The sequence below is a fragment of the Xenopus tropicalis genome, chromosome 5 (assembly GCF_000004195.4).
Source record: "Xenopus tropicalis strain Nigerian chromosome 5, UCB_Xtro_10.0, whole genome shotgun sequence".
Taxonomy (NCBI): domain Eukaryota; kingdom Metazoa; phylum Chordata; class Amphibia; order Anura; family Pipidae; genus Xenopus; species Xenopus tropicalis.
This window is the reverse complement of record NC_030681.2, coordinates 162,667,134-162,684,957: the sequence shown is the minus strand read 5'-3', so window position 1 is coordinate 162,684,957 and position 17,824 is coordinate 162,667,134. Positions and strand designations below refer to the sequence as shown.

General features: G+C 53.0%; 1 protein-coding gene across 2 annotated transcripts in view; it reads left to right on the top strand.

Annotated features, from left to right (window-relative positions):
• Positions 1 to 14,734, top strand: part of LOC101733045 (tyrosine-protein kinase SRK2-like) — a 16,665-nt gene extending 1,931 nt beyond the window's left edge. Inside the window, exons 2-9 of one of the 2 annotated variants that reach the window (XM_031901953.1) lie at positions 4,579 to 4,691; positions 5,769 to 5,929; positions 7,777 to 7,942; positions 9,654 to 9,818; positions 9,904 to 9,959; positions 12,090 to 12,243; positions 12,322 to 12,453; positions 14,227 to 14,734. In XM_031901953.1, coding sequence (XP_031757813.1) covers positions 4,579 to 4,691; positions 5,769 to 5,929; positions 7,777 to 7,942; positions 9,654 to 9,818; positions 9,904 to 9,959; positions 12,090 to 12,243; positions 12,322 to 12,453; positions 14,227 to 14,423 — 1,144 coding nt within the window. In that variant the 3' untranslated portion in view covers positions 14,424 to 14,734. The remainder of the gene's footprint in view (positions 1 to 4,578; positions 4,692 to 5,768; positions 5,930 to 7,776; positions 7,943 to 9,653; positions 9,819 to 9,903; positions 9,960 to 12,089; positions 12,244 to 12,321; positions 12,454 to 14,226) is intronic. The other variant, XM_031901954.1, reaches the window with a different exon arrangement.
• The last annotated feature ends 3,090 nt before the right edge of the window (positions 14,735 to 17,824 follow it).

Below are 17,824 nucleotides of genomic sequence, written 5' to 3'. Positions count from 1 at the left end.
GGTGGGTGAGTGCCCCCTGGCGCTCTGTGAGGGAACCATAAAGTATACTTGCAATGCCCCCCTCCACCACAGGGGGCGCTATAGTTCTATGAGTACTGATGCAATGCTGCACTGCTGGTTCCGCCACTGCCCCTAGAGACCGGACCTGCCAGGGTTTAGTTACCCAGGGGGCAACAGTCTTTCCTATCGCCCCCCCCTGGTGGGTTCTGGCTGGGCCCATTTACTTGCCCTGGGGCCCTAATACATGCATAGCAGCACCCACTTTTTCTGGGGGACAGTGCTAGGCCCACCCATAGTGCAACAAATAGGGCTATAGGGCTGCTGTATGTGCCTAGGGGCAATACCATGGTGCCCACTACCCATGCCCTTAGTACGGGGGTATAACTGTGCTCCCAGCTACACCCCCCCCCTGTATTCCCAATAGAAACAGTTTGGTTTATGGGACCTGCAAACACCCACAGGGGCCCCTCCTGAGCTGTATGGGAATTACTGCCCCCATAGCTCAAAGCCTGAATAGGGGGTTCCTAGGGCCCCAGTAGGGAGGGGTATGAGGCAGGTGAGTGTGCGAACAGGGAACGCCCTCCTACCTGGGGGGGGGGGGAATTCTCCTGGGACTTCCTTGAAGTCACACACAGGCAGGCCTCTCCTGCACGGGCACTATGGGCTGAGAGGTGCAAGCGGATCTGCCCTGCTGCCCCCCTGCCAGGGCAACTGAGCAACCAAGACCGGGGCCCCTCATCCAAATTCTACCCTCCCCTGCTGCAATCTGCCCCCTCACTGCCGGGCACAAGGGGAAGGGGCAGGGAACCCCACAGGTTACGCGGTACAAGATGCACCTTACGGGCACCAGTGGGCTGGCTTGAGGCTCAGACATCAGGAGCCAGCAATCGTCGACTTGTTGGATGGCCGACCTACACCCAAATACACGCTTACAAAATAATTTGTTGTTCGGTTCAAGGAAAAACATTTTAAATGGCGGCAGAGGGAATTATTTGCTATGTAACAGTGTCATTACAATATAAAAAGTACCCCATTGGCAGGATCATCTTAAGGAAAGGAGCGCGATGAGTAAAATTTGACATTCATTATCTCTATGTCCACTTGTATAGTAACCAGCTTATACTTGTTTCGACTAGTGCAAAAAAATGGGACATTACACCGGAACACGCAGCGCCCAGAGTTTACCATTTTGTTTTCTTACCCTAAATATAATCAGCCAGCTTCTGCGTGATGTTTCTGAACCTCTATTGCATTTACATTAAGAGGGTAGCTCACCTTTTTGTGATGATGTAGGAGAGTGCATATTCGGACACAATTAGCAATTGGTCTTCATAATTTTTTTATGATTTGCTACGTTTTTAAATTATTTAGCTTTTTCATTCCAGGCCAAACTCTCGCAGTTTGAAACTTTAGGCAGCTAGTTATAGGTTGCTAGGGTACAAATTACTCCTAGTAACCGCGAGGGCAATGGTAGGGATTAGCAACTCAAATATGGGGCGCTCTGAATTCAAAAAGATACTAGTAATAAAAAAGTAACTCCAGTAACTATGAATTGTAATCCTGACAGGAGCCGCTCAGTTGTCTGCCGACTGACCCGCTATCCGGGGTCTCAGTTGCACTCCCCATTATTGTGTTAAGCTGAGTAAGATTCAAACACAATATGCAGACACGGTTACCATGATCTGCTATCCCTAGGACCTCATATTACATTTCGGGTATCTATGTGCCTCAGCAGTGTGCCATTAAAGCAGGCGAGATACTATGGAATATTCCATAGGGCAGGATGAAGTGATTAGATGATTCAACCACTTTCCCAACCACAATCACCAGCCTCCACAAACTGGCACGAGGCTAAACGCACGGCTATGCTGGTAGTTAATGTCTCTGCCTGTCAATACGAACAAGAGAAGCACTGCGTCTTGTTATCTGAGAAAGATAGGAATTTCAATGAAATTCTAAATTTCTATATCTATATATCTCTGTTATTATATAATAACTATGTTATCCTAAGGTGATATCATCTAGAGCACTATTAGCGGAGCTTACTTGTCGTGTCCTTACTTAAAATAGACAATTGCGATCATTATTGAAATGTCTCTGTGAGTGTTTCTTAGCACGGGAGCACGGTCTATGGCAGGGGTCAACAAACTACTGGCCCCCGAAGGTCTATTTACCCGGCCCCCGTATAATATATATCTAAGAAGGCTCAATGACAAAGTATTCCAGTTTGTTATTATATCTTTTTCACCTAGTTGTATGTTAGAGGACCCTGCTTCATGCTGGTCTTGTGTTCAAAAAAGTGTAGAAACACGCTATAAAGCAAGGAACTGTTGGCAGAAAGCATGAAACGCGTCAGGGCATTTCTTCGTATTTTAATCTTTTAAGGGCCGACGACAGTCCCATGGGATGCGGCCGTAGCACGAAGTTGGTCTTCCTACCCATAGGCTGGACTTGATGACACCCATTCGTGTGAGCACTATATCGCAAAGGCAAACTCATATGGGGACATTACCGAGTGAAAGTACCTATCTATCTATGAAATGCTGCTCTGCGTGCCCCTGGCCTTAAACCATCCAGCCATAAAGCATATTAAAGGCAAAATAATTGTTCTAACACTATGTATGTGCCACTGGATAAAAATAGGGATTCATATCTAATACACTATGGGGTTAGTGTAATTAAAAGGCACTAGGTTTTGAACAGTGCGAGTAGACACATAGCAACCAATCAGCAGTCACCTGAAGGCGCACACCCTCATGAGTTACTATGGACGCTACTATGTCTATAACTTTTTTTGTACTAGTACTTGACTACTAACAGTCTTGTTCTCTATTGGCAACTCCAAGGCGCTGGGCTACACGCCCACACAAACCTCCCCCGGCCATCGAGTCCACGAGGTACACCAGCCAATGTAAATGCTAAAGGCCGTAATAGTGACGAGTAAGAGAAAGAGCAAATAGTATAGATAAGAATAGCCAACTTGATAGATCCTCTGGATAAGTGACTCAATGAGGAACATACTGTGATTGAAACACAACTATGCCACAGTGAAGATGGCCAAAGGATAAAGCCAATGAGAAGTAAAAAAAGCAAACCCCGGCGCTGCGCGAATCTCGCAGACACACCCAGATCAGCACAATGAAGTATTCAAGGCTCTACAAAGACACGAGACTTAGGAATGGGAACAGACTGGCAGGATGAGGGCAGAGTTATGGTAGAATGGAAAGACTGGGCAGGGAAGGGCAGGGTTATGGTAGGAATGTACGGACTGCAGGAGACAGGGTATGGGTAGAATCGTAACAGACTGCATTGAGGAGGCAGGGGGTATGGGTAGGAATGACAGTTCTGGCAGAGAGGGCAGGGAGTATGGGTAGAATGGGAACAACTGCAGTTGAAGGGCAGGCAGGGTTAGGGAGGATGGTACCGTTCTGCAGGAGAGGCAGTTTATGGTAAGGAATGGTACAGTCTTGGCAGGAGAGGGGCAGAGGTATGGGTAGAATATACAGACTGGGCAGGGAGAGACAGGGGTTATGGGTAGGAATGTACAGACTGAGGAGGGGCCAATGGGTTATGGGTAGAATGTACAGGACTGGCAGGAGAGGGCAGGGTTAGGGTAGGAATGTACGACTGCAATGAGAGGGGCAGGGTTATGGTAGGAATGGAATAACTGGCGTGAGAGAGCAGGGGTTATGGTAAGAATGACAGACTGGCAGGGAGAGGCCAGGGGTTATGGGTAGGAATGTACAGACTGGCAGTGAGGGGCAGGGTTATGGGTAGAATGGGACAGATGCAGGAGAGGGCAGGGGTTATGTAAATGGACAACTGCAGGGTTATGCTAAGAATGGACAGACTGCAGGGAGAGGCAGGGGTATGGTTTAGGAATGGACAGACTGCCAGGGAAGGGCCAGGTTATGTAGGAATGGCAGACTGCGTGAGAGGCAGGTGATGGTTAGGAATGGTACAGACTGCATTGAAGGGCAGAGTTATGGGTAGGAATGGTACAGACGCAGGGATGAGGCAGGTTATGGGTAGGAAGCGGACAGACTGAGGGAGAGGCAGGTATTATGCGCAGGAGAGTGCAGAGGGTATGGGGTAGGATGGGACCAGACTGGCAGTGAGGCAGGGGGTTATGGGTAGGAATGGGACAGACTGGCAGTGAGAGGGCAGGGGGTTATGGGTAGGAATGGTACAGACTGGCAGTGAGAGGGCAGGGGGTTATGGGTAGGAATGGTACAGACTGGCAGGGAGAGGGCAGGGGGTTATGGGTAGGAATGGGACAGACTGGCAGGGAGAGGGCAGGGGGTTATGGGTAGGAATGGGACAGACTGGCAGGGAGAGGGCAGGGGTTATGGGTAGGAATGTACAGACTGGAGGGAGAGGGCAGGGGTATGGGTAGGAATGGGACAGACTGGCAGGGAGAGGGCCAGGGGTTATGGGTAGGAATGGTACAGACTGGCAGGGAGAGGGCAGGGGGTTATGGGTAGGAATGGGACAGACTGGCAGTGAGAGGGCAGGGTTAATGGGTAGGAATGGTACAGACTGGCAGTGGGGGCTCAGTTGCTATGGATATTTCCCCAGCTGGTACTTCGGGGGGATACGGCGCATGGATGCCAAGCGATTCCTCCTGCAGGAGCCCAATGGCAGCGGCTCATTCCTGGTCTGGCACAGCGACGCCTCCTATTGGCTCTCTGGTACGTGGGCCCTGCCCCTATTAACCCCCTGTTTGCAGTGCACTTACTATTAACCCCCTGTGTGCAGTGCCCTTTATATTAACCCCCTGTGTGCAGTGCCCTTTATATTAACCCCCTGTGTGCAGCGCCCTTACTATTAACCCCCTGAGTGCAGTGCACTTACTATTAACCCCCTGTGTGCAGCGCCCTTACTATTAACCCCCTGTGTGCAGCGCCCTTACTATTAACCCCCTGTGTGCAGCGCCCTTTATATTAACCCCCTGTGTGCAGTGCCCTTTATATTAACCCCCTGTGTGCAGCGCCCTTACTATTAACCCCCTGTGTGCAGCGCCCTTACTATTAACCCCCTGTGTGCAGTGCACTTACTATTAACCCCCTGTGTGCAGCGCCCTTACTATTAACCCCCTGTGTGCAGTGCACTTACTATTAACCCCCTGTGTGCAGCGCCCTTACTATTCCCCTGTGTGCAGTGCACTTACTATTAACCCCCTGTGTGCAGCGCCCTTACTATTAACCCCCTGTGTGCAGCGCCCTTTATATTAACCCCCTGTGTGCAGCGCCCTTACTATTAACCCCCTGTGTGCAGTGCCCTTTATATTAACCCCCTGTGTGCAGCGCCCTTACTATTAACCCCCTGTGTGCAGCCCCCTTACTATTAACCCCCTGTGTGCAGTGCCCTTTTTATATTTAACCCCTGTGTGCAGCCCCTTACTATTAACCCCCTGTGTGCTGCGCCCTACTATTAACCCCCTGTGTGCAGCGCCCATACTATTAACCCCTGTGTGCAGTGGCCTTTATATTAAACCCCCTGTGTGCAGTGCCCTTTATATTAACCCCCTGTGTGCAGCGCCCTTTATATTAACCCCTTGTGCAGCGCCCTTACTATTAAACCCCTGTGTGCAGTGCCCTTTATATTAACCCCCTGTGTGCAGTGCCCTTTATACTTAACCCCTGTGTGCAGCGCCCTTACTATTAACCCCCTGTGTGCAGCGCCCTTTATATTAACCCCCTGTGTGCAGCGCCCTTACTATTAACCCCCTGTGTGCAGTGCCCTTTATATTAACCCCCTGCTTGCAGTGCGTGTGGAGCAGACCGTTCGCCATTACAGGATCACTCAGGCCCAGGGGGCATATTACCTGGTGGAACGGGCGGCGTTTCGGACCCTGGGGGCGCTGGTTCTGTACTATCAGCAGCAGAGCGATGGGCTGTGCACTCGGCTGGGCAAACCCTGTGTGTGGGTGAGTAAGGGTTAAACTCTATGGGTTTGGGGGTGCACAGTGAGCTGAATACCCACATGTACCCCCTTTAACCCCTCCTAGCCTGCCCCAGCCCGCCCTTAACCCCCTCCTAGCCTGCTCCCAGCCCACCCCTTTAACCCCTCCTAGCCTGCCCCTTTAACCCCCCACTAGCTTGCCCCCAGCCCGCCCCTTTAACCACTCCTAGCCTGCCCCCAGCCCGCCCCTTTAACCCCCACTTAGCCTGCCCCCAGCCCGCCCCTTTAACCACTCCTAGCCTGCCCCAGCCCGCCCTTTAACCCCCATTAGCCTGCCCCAGCCCGCCCTTAACCCCACTTAGCCAGTCCCGCCCCCGCCCCTTTAACTCCCTCCTAGCCTGCCCCCAGCCCGCCTCTTTAACCCCTCCTAGCCTTCCCCCAGCCCGCCCCTTTAACCCCCACTTAGCCATCCCCCCAGCCCGCCCCTTTAACCCCCTTCTAGCCTGCTCCCAGCCCACCCCTTTAACCCCCTCCTAGCCTCCCCCAGCCCGCCCCTTTAACCCCTTCTAGCCAGCCCCCAGCCCGCCCCTTTACCCCTTCTTAGCCTGCCCAGCCCAACCCTTTACCCCCTCCTAGCCTGCCCCAGCCCACCTTTACCCCCTCCTAGCCTTCCCCCAGCCCGCCCTTTAACCCCCTTCTAGCCAGCCCGCAGCCCGCCCCTTTAACCCCCACTTAGCCTGCCCCCAGCCCGCCCCTTTAACCCCCACTTAGCCAGTCCCCGCCCCCGCCCCTTTAACCCCCTCCTAGCCTTCCCCCAGCCCACCCTTTACCCCCTCCTAGCCTTCCCCCAGCCCGCCCCTTTAACCCCCTTCTAGCCAGCCCCAGCCCGCCCCTTTAACCCCTCTTAGCCTGCCCCCAGCCCAACCCTTTAACCCCCTCCTAGCCTGCCCCCAGGCCCACCCCTTTAACCCCCTCCTAGCCTTCCCCCAGCCCGCCCCTTTAACCCCCTTCTAGGCCTGCCCCCAGCCCGCCCCTTTAACCCCTTCTTAGCCTGCCCCCAGCCCAACCCTTTAACCCCCTCCTAGCCTGGCCCCCCAGCCTGCCCCTTTAACCCCCACTTAGCCTGCCCCCAGCCCGCCCCTTTAACCCCCACTTAGCCAGTCCCCAGCCCGCCCCTTTAACCCCCTCCTAGCCTTCCCCCAGCCCGCCCCTTTAACCCTTCTTAGGCCTGCCCCCAGCCCAACCCTTTAACCCCCTCCTAGCCTGCCCCCAGCCCACCCCTTTAACCCCCTCCTAAGCCTTCCCCCAGCCGCCCCTTTAACCCCCTTCTAGCCAGCCCCAGCCCGCCCCTTAACCCTCTTAGCCTGCCCCCAGCCCAACCCTTTAACCCCCTCCTAGCCTGCCCCCAGCCTGGCCCCTTTAACCCCCACTTAGCCTGCCCCAGCCCGCCCCTTTAACCCCCTTCTAGCCAGCCCCAGCCCGCCCCTTAACCCCCATTAGCCTGCCCCCAGCCCGCCCCTTTAACCCCCACTTAGCCAGTCCCAGCCCGCCCCTTTAACCCCCTTCTAGCCAGCCCCCCAGCCCGCCCCTTTAACCCCTTCTTAGCCTGCCCCAGCCCAACCCTTTAACCCCCTCCTAGCCTGCCCCCAGCCTGCCCCTTTAACCCCCTCCTAGCTTGCCCCCAGCCCGCCCCTTTAACCCCCTCCTAGCTTGCCTGCCAGTAAAGAAATGCTGATAAGGTGCCAGCCCCGCCCCCTGTAAATACTGTGGCCCAATGGGTGGTTGGTCTGTGTGACCTTATTGTACAACAGGGGCCCCAGGAGCAGTAAGGTCCCAGTAGATCCAGTAGATCCCAGTGTGTGTTCCCTACAGCTGGACGTGCCCAGGATGCCCAGTCTGTGCCACACAGCCGTCGATCAGCTGGAGATCAGCCCCAACTCCATTGAGCGAATCAGGAAATTGGGCAGAGGGAGCTTCGGCCTCGTCTGGTTGGGCAAATGGAACGGAACCACCCAGGTGGCAATTAAGGAACTTCAAGGTAACGTACCCCACTTACCCCTGTACCCCAGTACTGAACCCCACTTACCCCTGTACCCCAGTACTGAACCCCACTTACCCCTGTACCCCAAGTATTACCCCTGTACCCCAGTACTGAACCCCACTTACCCCTGTACCCAGTACTGATCCCCACTTACCCCTGTACCCCAGTACTGAACCCCACTTACCCCTGTACCCCCAGTACTGAACCCCACTTACCCCTGTACCCCAGTACTGAACCCCACTTACCCTGTACCCCAGTACTGAACCCACTTACCCTGTACCCAGTACTGAACCCCACTTACCCACTGTACCCAGTACTGATCCCCACTTACCCCTGTACCCCAGTACTGAACCCCACTTACCCCTGTACCCCAGTACTGAACCCCACTTACCCCTGAACCCAGTACTCGACCAACTTACCCCTGTACCCCGCTACCCCTCCTGTACCCCCACTTACCCCTGTCCCAGTACTGAACCCCACTTACCCCTGTACCCCAGTACTGAACCCCACTTACCCCTGTACCCCAGTACTGAACCCCACTTACCCCTGTACCCCAGTACTGATCCCCACTTACCCCTGTACCCCAGTACTGAACCCCACTTACCCCTGTACCCCAGTACTGATCCCCACTTACCCCTGTACCCCAGTACTGATCCCTACTTACCCCTGTACCCCAGTACTGAACCCCACTTACCCCTGTATCCCACTTCTCAGAGTCTGGGCAACATGGCACTGTGGGCAGATAAGTGGCAGATGGGATTCAGTGTGGGTAAATGTAAGGTCAGGCACTGGGGGGTAACTATCTGCCCCCACTTATACCCTTAATGGGACTGCACTGGGCAAATCCATAATGGGGGGGGGGCAGGAGGACTTGTGGGTAATAAACTTGGCTGTAGCAAGCAATGCCAGGCAGCAGCTGCAAGGGCAAACAGGGTTTTGAGCTGTATTAAAAGGGGTATAGATTCACGGGAGGGGGGGTTATTCTTCCCCTTTACAGAGCGCTGGTAAGGCCCCATCTAGAATATGCTGTTCAGTTTTGGTCTCCAGTGCTCAAACGGGACATTATTGAGTTAGAGAGGGTCCAGAGAAGGGCAACTAAGCTGGTAAAGGGTATGGGCTCAGTTATGGGGAAAGGCTGGCCCAGTTGGGATTGGTTACACTGGGGGGGGGGGCAGTTTAAGGGGGGTCACTATATATAAATATATAAGGGGGGGCAGTAATGAAATAGAGAAAGTACAGGGAAGAGCGACTAAGCTGATAAAGGGAATGGGCTCAGTTATGGGGAAAGGCTGGCCCAGTTGGGATTGGTTACACTGGGGGGGGGGGGGGCAGTTAAGGGGGGGGGTCACTATATATAAATATATAAGGGGGGGCAGTAATGAAATAGAGAAAGTACAGGGAAGAGCGACTAAGCTGATAAAGGGAATGGGCTCAGTTATGGGGAAAGGCTGGCCCAGTTGGGATTGGTTACACTGGGGGGGGGGGGGGGTCACTATATATAAATATATAAGGGGGGGCACTATATATAAATATATAAGGGGACCATACAATAAACTCTGATGCTTTATTCCCCAGTAGCCCCTCCCAGCAGACAGGAGGGAGCCAATCAGACTGGGGGTTCCATGTTAGGGAGGGGCTTGTTACAATGAGGGGTTGTGGGGTCCCCCCCCCCGGTGCCCCAGTAGTACCCCCCTTGCTTGTGTTGCAGTGACGGCGCAGTCGCTGCAGAAGTCGCTGTACGGGGAGGCAGATACAATGTGGAAGCTGAGCCACGAGCGGCTGCTGAAGTTATACGCTGTGTGCCTGCAGGTCTCCCCTGTATTCATTGTCACTGAGTATATGGAGAGGGGCACCCTGAAACGCTACCTCCGGGGTGAGTCTGCCCTCTAGTGGCCACTGTCTGCCCGGCACCCTCTTCCCAAGGCGTTTTATGTACAAACTGTCTCTCTCTCTCTCAGATCATCAGCAGAACCGCAACCTGGAGCTCCAGCAGCTCATGGACTTTGCTGCACAGGTCAGTCCCCTGCCCCTCTGTGCCCATATAAGGATAATGCACCCCCTACTGTCACTGATAAGGATATTAGCAGTCACTGAGGGGTTCTGTGCCCCCCATATAAAGGCACAAGGCTGCAGGCTGAGTTATACAGGGAACTCTGAGTATCACTCATGTATTATAAGGGGTAATGTACCCCCTACTGTAAATGATAAGGATATTAGCAGTCACTGAGGGGTTCTGTGCCCCCCATATAAAGGCACAAGGCTGCAGGCTGAGTTATACAGGGAACTCTGAGTATCACTCATGTATTATAAGGGATAATGTACCCCCTACTGTAAATGATAAGGATATTAGCAGTCACTGAGGGGTTCTGTGCCCCCCATATAAAGGCACAAGGCTGCAGGCTGAGTTATACAGGGAACTCTGAGTATCACTCATGTATTATAAGGGATAATGTACCCCCTACTGTAAATGATAAGGATATTAGCAGTCACTGAGGGGTTCTGTGCCCATATAAAGGCACAAGGCTGCAGGCTGAGTTATACAGGGAACTCTGAGTATCACTCATGTATTATAAGGGATAATGTACCCCCTACTGTAAATGATAAGGATATTAGCAGTCACTGAGGGGTTCTGTGCCCCCCATATAAAGGCACAAGGCTGCAGGCTGAGTTATACAGGGAACTCTGAGTATCACTCATGTATTATAAGGGATAATGTACCCCCTACTGTAAATGATAAGGATATTAGCAGTCACTGAGGGGTTCTGTACCCCCCATATAAAGGCACAAGGCTGCAGGCTGAGTTATACAGGGAACTCTGAGTATCACTCATGTATTATAAGGGATAATGTACCCCCTACTGTAAATGATAAGGATATTAGCAGTCACTGAGGGGTTCTGTGCCCCCCATATAAAGGCACAAGGCTGCAGGCTGAGTTATACAGGGAACTCTGAGTATCACTCATGTATTATAAGGGATAATGTACCCCCTACTGTAAATGATAAGGATATTAGCAGTCACTGAGGGGTTCTGTGCCCCCCATATAAAGGCACAAGGCTGCAGGCTGAGTTATACAGGGAACTCTGAGTATCACTCATGTATTATAAGGGATAATGTACCCCCTACTGTAAATGATAAGGATATTAGCAGTCACTGAGGGGTTCTGTGCCCCCCATATAAAGGCACAAGGCTGCAGGCTGAGTTATACAGGGAACTCTGAGTATCACTCATGTATTATAAGGGATAATGTACCCCCTACTGTAAATGATAAGGATATTAGCAGTCACTGAGGGGTTCTGTGCCCCCCATATAAAGGCACAAGGCTGCAGGCTGAGTTATACAGGGAACTCTGAGTATCACTCATGTATTATAAGGGATAATGTACCCCCTACTGTAAATGATAAGGATATTAGCAGTCACTGAGGGGTTCTGTACCCCCCATATAAAGGCACAAGGCTGCAGGCTGAGTTATACAGGGAACTCTGAGTATCACTCATGTATTATAAGGGATAATGTACCCCCTACTGTAAATGATAAGGATATTAGCAGTCACTGAGGGGTTCTGTGCCCCCCATATAAAGGCACAAGGCTGCAGGCTGAGTTATACAGGGAACTCTGAGTATCACTCATGTATTATAAGGGATAATGTACCCCCTACTGTAAATGATAAGGATATTAGCAGTCACTGAGGGGTTCTGTGCCCCCCATATAAAGGCACAAGGCTGCAGGCTGAGTTATACAGGGAACTCTGAGTATCACTCATGTATTATAAGGGATAATGTACCCCCTACTGTAAATGATAAGGATATTAGCAGTCACTGAGGGGTTCTGTGCCCCCCCATATAAAGGCACAAGGCTGCAGGCTGAGTTATACAGGGAACTCTGAGTATCACTCATGTATTATAAGGGATAATGTACCCCCTACTGTAAATGATAAGGATATTAGCAGTCACTGAGGGGTTCTGTGCCCCCCATATAAAGGCACAAGGCTGCAGGCTGAGTTATACAGGGAACTCTGAGTATCACTCATGTATTATAAGGGATAATGTACCCCCTACTGTAAATGATAAGGATATTAGCAGTCACTGAGGGGTTCTGTCGCCGGTTACAGTGAATAAGGGCAGTTTTTATATGTTTGGCCCCCAGATTTGCCAGGGGATGGGGTACATGGAGCAGAATCTTTGTGTTCATCGTGACCTGCGAGCGGAGAATATTCTGCTTTCCGCCATGTTGTCCTGTAAAATTGGAGACTTTGGATTGGCTCGTTTCATGGACAGCTCATCTATTGCCATGTCCGCAGGTAATTCCCTATATTATCCCCTTCCTATGCTGATGGTGAGATCCCCTTTCCCACATTTCCCTCCTCTCCTATTGGCAGACGCTAGAATCCCAATCAAGTGGATGGCGCCAGAGGTTTTCTCGGAGCAGAGATATTCCAGCAAATCGGACGTGTGGTCGTTCGGAGTGTTATTGGTGGAGATTGTGACCTATGGGAAGATGCCGTTTCCAGGTGAGAGAGAGCAGCCTGTTCGGCATTAGACTGTTCGGCATTAGACTGTTCGGCATTAGACTGTTCGCATTAGACTGTTCGGCATTAGACTGTTCGGCATTAGACTGTTCGGCATTAGACTGTTCGCATTAGACTGTTCGCATTAGACTGTTCGGCATTAGACTGTTCGGCATTAGACTGTTCGGCATTAGACTGTTCGCATTAGACTGTTCGGCATTAGACTGTTCGGCATTAGACTGTTCGGCATTAGACTGTTCGCATTAGACTGTTCGGCATTAGACTGTTCGGCATTAGACTGTTCGGCATTAGACTGTTTGCATTAGACTGTTCGGCATTAGACTGTTCGCATTAGACTGTTCGGCATTAGACTGTTCGCATTAGACTGTTCGGCATTAGACTGTTCAGCATTAGACTGTTCGCATTAGACTGTTCGGCATTAGACTGTTCGCATTAGACTGTTCGGCATTAGACTGTTCGCATTAGACTGTTCGGCATTAGACTGTTCGGCATTAGACTGTTCGGCATTAGACTGTTCGCATTAGACTGTTCGGCATTAGACTGTTCGGCATTAAGACTGTTCGCATTAGACTGTTCGGCATTAGACTGTTTGCATTAGACTGTTCGGCATTAACTGTTCGCATTAGACTGTTCGGCATTAGACTGTTCGCATTAGGATACTGTTCGGCATTAGACTGTTCGCTTAACTGTTCGCATTAGACTGTTCGGCATTAGACTGTTCGCATTAGACTGTTCGCATTAGGACTGTTCGGCATTAGGACTGTTCGGCATTAGACTGTTCGCATTAGACTGTTCGGCATTAGACTGTTCGCATTAGACTGTTCGGCATTAGACTGTTCGCATTAGACGGTTCGGCATTAGACTGTTCGGCATTAGACTGTTCGCATAGAACTGTTCGGCATTAGACTGTTCGCATTAGACTGTTCGGCATTAGACTGTTCGCATTAGACTGTTCGCATTAGACTGTTCGCATTAGACTGTTTCGCCATTAGACTGTTCGCATTAGACTGTTCGGCATTAGACTGTTCGGCATTAGACTGTTCGGCATTAGACTGTTCGGCATTAGACTGTTCGCATTAGACTGTTCGGCATTAGACTGTTCGGCATTAGACTGTTCGGCATTAGACTGTTCGGCATTAGACTGTTCATTGATGCAAACAGTCATGTTGTACGACAACTTGCACTTGGCCTTTATTTAGTTTAATTATTTAGCTTGTTATCACCAGCTCTTTAGTTTGGAATTTCAGCATCTATCTGGTTGCTAGGGTCTTATGTACCTTAGCAACCGGGCCTTGGTGCGTAAGAGAGACTGGAAGATGAAATGGAGAGGTCTAAATAGAAATCGGAGCAACAGCAGTAACAATAATAATAAAAAGTGGATTTTTGGCTCCCGGGGTCAGCGACCCCCATATAAATGTTGGAGAAAAGGAAGAAGAGGACGGAAAATAATTCAAAACCTATAAAAAAAAGACAAACTGCAAAGAAAAGGTCACGTTATAACACAGTAATAGTTAAATGGGTTGTTCAACTTTTTGCAATTGGTCTTCATTTTTTATTATTTGTAGTTTGTAATTTAACGTTTTGTTCAGCAGCTCTGCAGTTTGGAATTTTAGCAGCTATCCGGTTGCTAGGGTCCAAGTTACCTTAGCAACCAGGGAGTGGTTTGAGTGAGAGACCGGTATATTGATAGGGGAGGGGCTGAATAGAAAGATAAGGGAATTCTCACTTTCCTCCCTTTACTTGCCCTTTGCACAGAGATAACCAATGAGCAGTACGTGAGGGAAATGCTGAGGGAGGGGGGGACCCTGCAGCCCCCCAGGGACGCTCCCGACAACGTCTCCTACATTATGAACATGTGCTGGCGCCGAGCGGCCCCCACCCGGCCCACCTTTGCCGAGCTGGAGCGCCTCATCATGGACCTCCTGACCTTCAGTGAAGATGTGGTGCAGTGACCAATGGGAGAGGGGCCCACCCAAGGCATGATGGGAAGGGACCATAACATGGCACCGGGGGCTCTAACACACGGAATTCCTATTTCTCTGAACCAAAGTGGCCCCAGGGCCCAAGATCCTGATCTGCAATGAGCCGAGGGGGAGTGGCTTAGTGGGCGTGGCTTCTATACCCTCCCCGTCCAATCAAATCTGCCCAGTGGGGGGGGTTATTCTGTGCCAATGGGGGGACCCAGGGGCCACATACAGACAAGACAAGAGCAATATCAGCAGGCAGGAATACTGGCCACCTGTTTGAAAGGGGGCGGGTAGGGGGCAGGTAGGGGGTGGGTAGGGGGCAGGTATGGCGGGTAGGCGGCAGGTAGGGGGCGGGTAGGGGGTGAGTAGGGGGCAGGTATGGCGGGTAGGGGGCGGGTAGGGGGCGGGGGCAGGTATGGTGGGTAGGGGGCAGGTATGGGGCGGGTAGGGGAAGGTAGGGGGCGGGTAGGGAGTGAGTAGGGGGCAGGTATGGCGGGTAGGGGGCAGGTAGGGGGTGGGTAGGGGGTGGTTAGGGGGCAGGTATGGCGGGTAGGGGGCAGGTATGGCAGGTAGGGGGCGGGTAGGGGGCAGGTATGGCGGGTAGGGGGCGGGTAGGGGGCAGGTAGGGGGCAGGTATGGCAGGTAGGGGGCAGGTATGGCGGGTAGGGGGCGGGTAGGGGGCAGGTAGGGGGCAGGTATGGCGGGTAGGGGGCGGGTATGGCGGGTAGGGGGTGGGTAGGGGGCAGGTATGGCGGGTAGGGGGTGGGTAGGGGGCAGGTATGGCGGGTAGGGGGCAGGTATGGCAGGTAGGGGGCGGGTAGGGGGCAGGTATGGCGGGTAGGGGGCGGGTAGGGGGTGGGTAGGGGGCAGGTATGGCGGGTAGGGGGCGGGTAGGGGGCAGGTATGGCGGGTAGGGGGTGGGTAGGGGGCAGGTATGGCGGGTAGGGGGCAGGTATGGCAGGTAGGGGGCGGGTAGGGGCAGGTATGGCGGGTAGGGGGCGGGTAGGGGGTGGGTAGGGGGCAGGTATGGCGGGTAGGGGGCGGGTAGGGGGCAGGTATGGCGGGTAGGGGGCGGGTAGGGGGCAGGTATGGCGGGTAGGGGGTGGGTAGGGGGCAGGTATGGCGGGTAGGGGGCAGGTATGGCAGGTAGGGGGCGGGTAGGGGGCAGGTATGGCGGGTAGGGGGCGGGTAGGGGGTGGGTAGGGGGCAGGTATGGCGGGTAGGGGGTGGGTAGGGGGCAGGTATGGCGGGTGTGCAAGGCAAATAACCAGGGGAGGCTGAAAACCACATTTAATGCCCAAGGGTGACCCCTAGATCCACTAATTCTTAGTCCCTTTTAGGGGAGGGGCATCCAGACAGTTGGAGGGAATCTTCCTGCAGAAGTTGCCCCCTAGGCCTGAGCTACCCCTGCGGCTCACCCCCCACCAATTACAATAACCCTCACTTCCCAGACCAATAGCACTTAGTGTTAGTAAGGGGGAGGGATTCCCAGAGGAGGTTGCCCACCATATATCCCCGGTGGGGGCTGGGTAATATCCTGTGTAATACATCCCAACAGCCAGACTAATTGCCCCCCCCCAAGGTAGCACAAAGGGCAGATTAGAAATGGGCCTTATGTGGCCAATCAGTAATGAGCCTGGAAACCTTGTCTGGCTGTGGCTTCTCTGGATATTTCGTTATGTGGGGGCGGGGCTTGTTCAGATTTATGGCCCAATCCCTTCACTGTAACCAGAGAGGTGGGCGGCACCAACCTGCACCTTAGCACTCGGATTCAGTCACCTTCCTTCCTCTCACAGAGCAGCAGTGCAGCCTTGCTTTATGGCAAGAGTTTAGCTTTCAAACAGCAGTTTCTGTTACACTGGGCCTGAGTCCTATATGGGGGCCCCTTAATTACACCCAATTATCTAATTATACCCCACAAATGGACCCATGTAGAACCGTATCCGCCTTTCTGGCCCTGTGTGTGACTTGCAGGATGGATCCCGTGGGTCTGACTCCGCCCACACAGTGTGGCCCTTGGGAGGACGTTGATGTGAGACATAAAATGTGAATTATGGTAAATGACTAAGTTTGTGAGTAAAATGTCTGTGTGAGGATGAGTTTTTGTTGGTCTGGGTTGGCCGGGCTTAGGGAATCCCTATAAGTGTAACGCTGTGGGCGGTGCCTGAGAGGTGACAGGGGGAGGAGCTTCCCATAGAAATTAGGCAAGTCCATGTCCCCAATAGCCCCATACATGGATGGTCACGCCTCTGATTCACCCTGGCCACGCCCACCGTGTCCCACGCAAATCTGCCCCATTCGCTTCCCTCACAACTTCACAAAACTGCTGGAAAATCCACAAAAAATTCTTGAAACACATTGAAGTCAATGGGCTACTGTTGCAGGTTTCCTACTGGCTAGGGGCATCGGGGGGTATTCCTAGGCTAGGGGCATCGGGGGGGTATTCCTAGGCTAGGGGCATCGGGGGGTATTCCTAGGCTAGGGGCATCGGGGGGGTATTCCCTAGGCTAGGGTATCGGGGGGTATTCCTAGGCTAGGGGCATCGGGGGGTATTCCTAGCTAGGGCATCGGGGGGGTATTCCTAGGCTAGGGGCATCGGGGGGTATTCCTAGCTAGGGGTAATCGGGGGGTATTCCTAGGCTAGGGGCATCGGGGGGTATTCCTAGGCTAGGGGCATCGGGGGGTATTCCTAGGCTAGGGGCATCGGGGGGTATTCCTAGGCTAGGGCATCGGGGGGGGGGTATTCCTAGGCTAGGGGCAACGGGGGGGTATTCCTAGGCTAGGGGCATCGGGGGGTATTCCTAGGCTAGGGGCAACTCGGGGGGTATTCCTAGGCTAGGGTATCGGGGGGTATTCCTAGGCTAGGGGCATCGGGGGTATTCCTAGGCTAGGGTATCGGGGGTATTCCTAGGCTAGGGCATCGGGGGGTATTCCTAGGCTAAGGGGCATCGGGGGGGGTATTCCTAGGCTAGGGGCATCGGGGGTATTCCTAGGCTAGGGGCATCGGGGGGGTATTCCTAGGCTAGGGGTATCGGGGGTATTCCTAGGCTAGGGGTATCGGGGGGTATTCCTAGGCTAGGGGCATCGGGGGGGTAATTCCTAGGCTAAGGGGGTATCGGGGGTATTCCTAGGCTAGGGGCATCGGGGGGTATTCCTAGGCTAGGGGCATCGGGGGGGGTATTCCTAGGCTAGGGGCATCGGGGGGGGTATTCCTAGGCTAGGGGCATCGGGGTATTAATAGGCTAGGGAATCGGGGGGGGTATTCCTAGGCTAGGGGCATCGGGGGGTATTCCTAGGCTAGGGGCATCGGGGGGTATTCCTAGGCTAGGGGCATCGGGGGGTATTCCTAGGCTAGGGGCATCGGGGGGGTATTCCTAGGCTAGGGG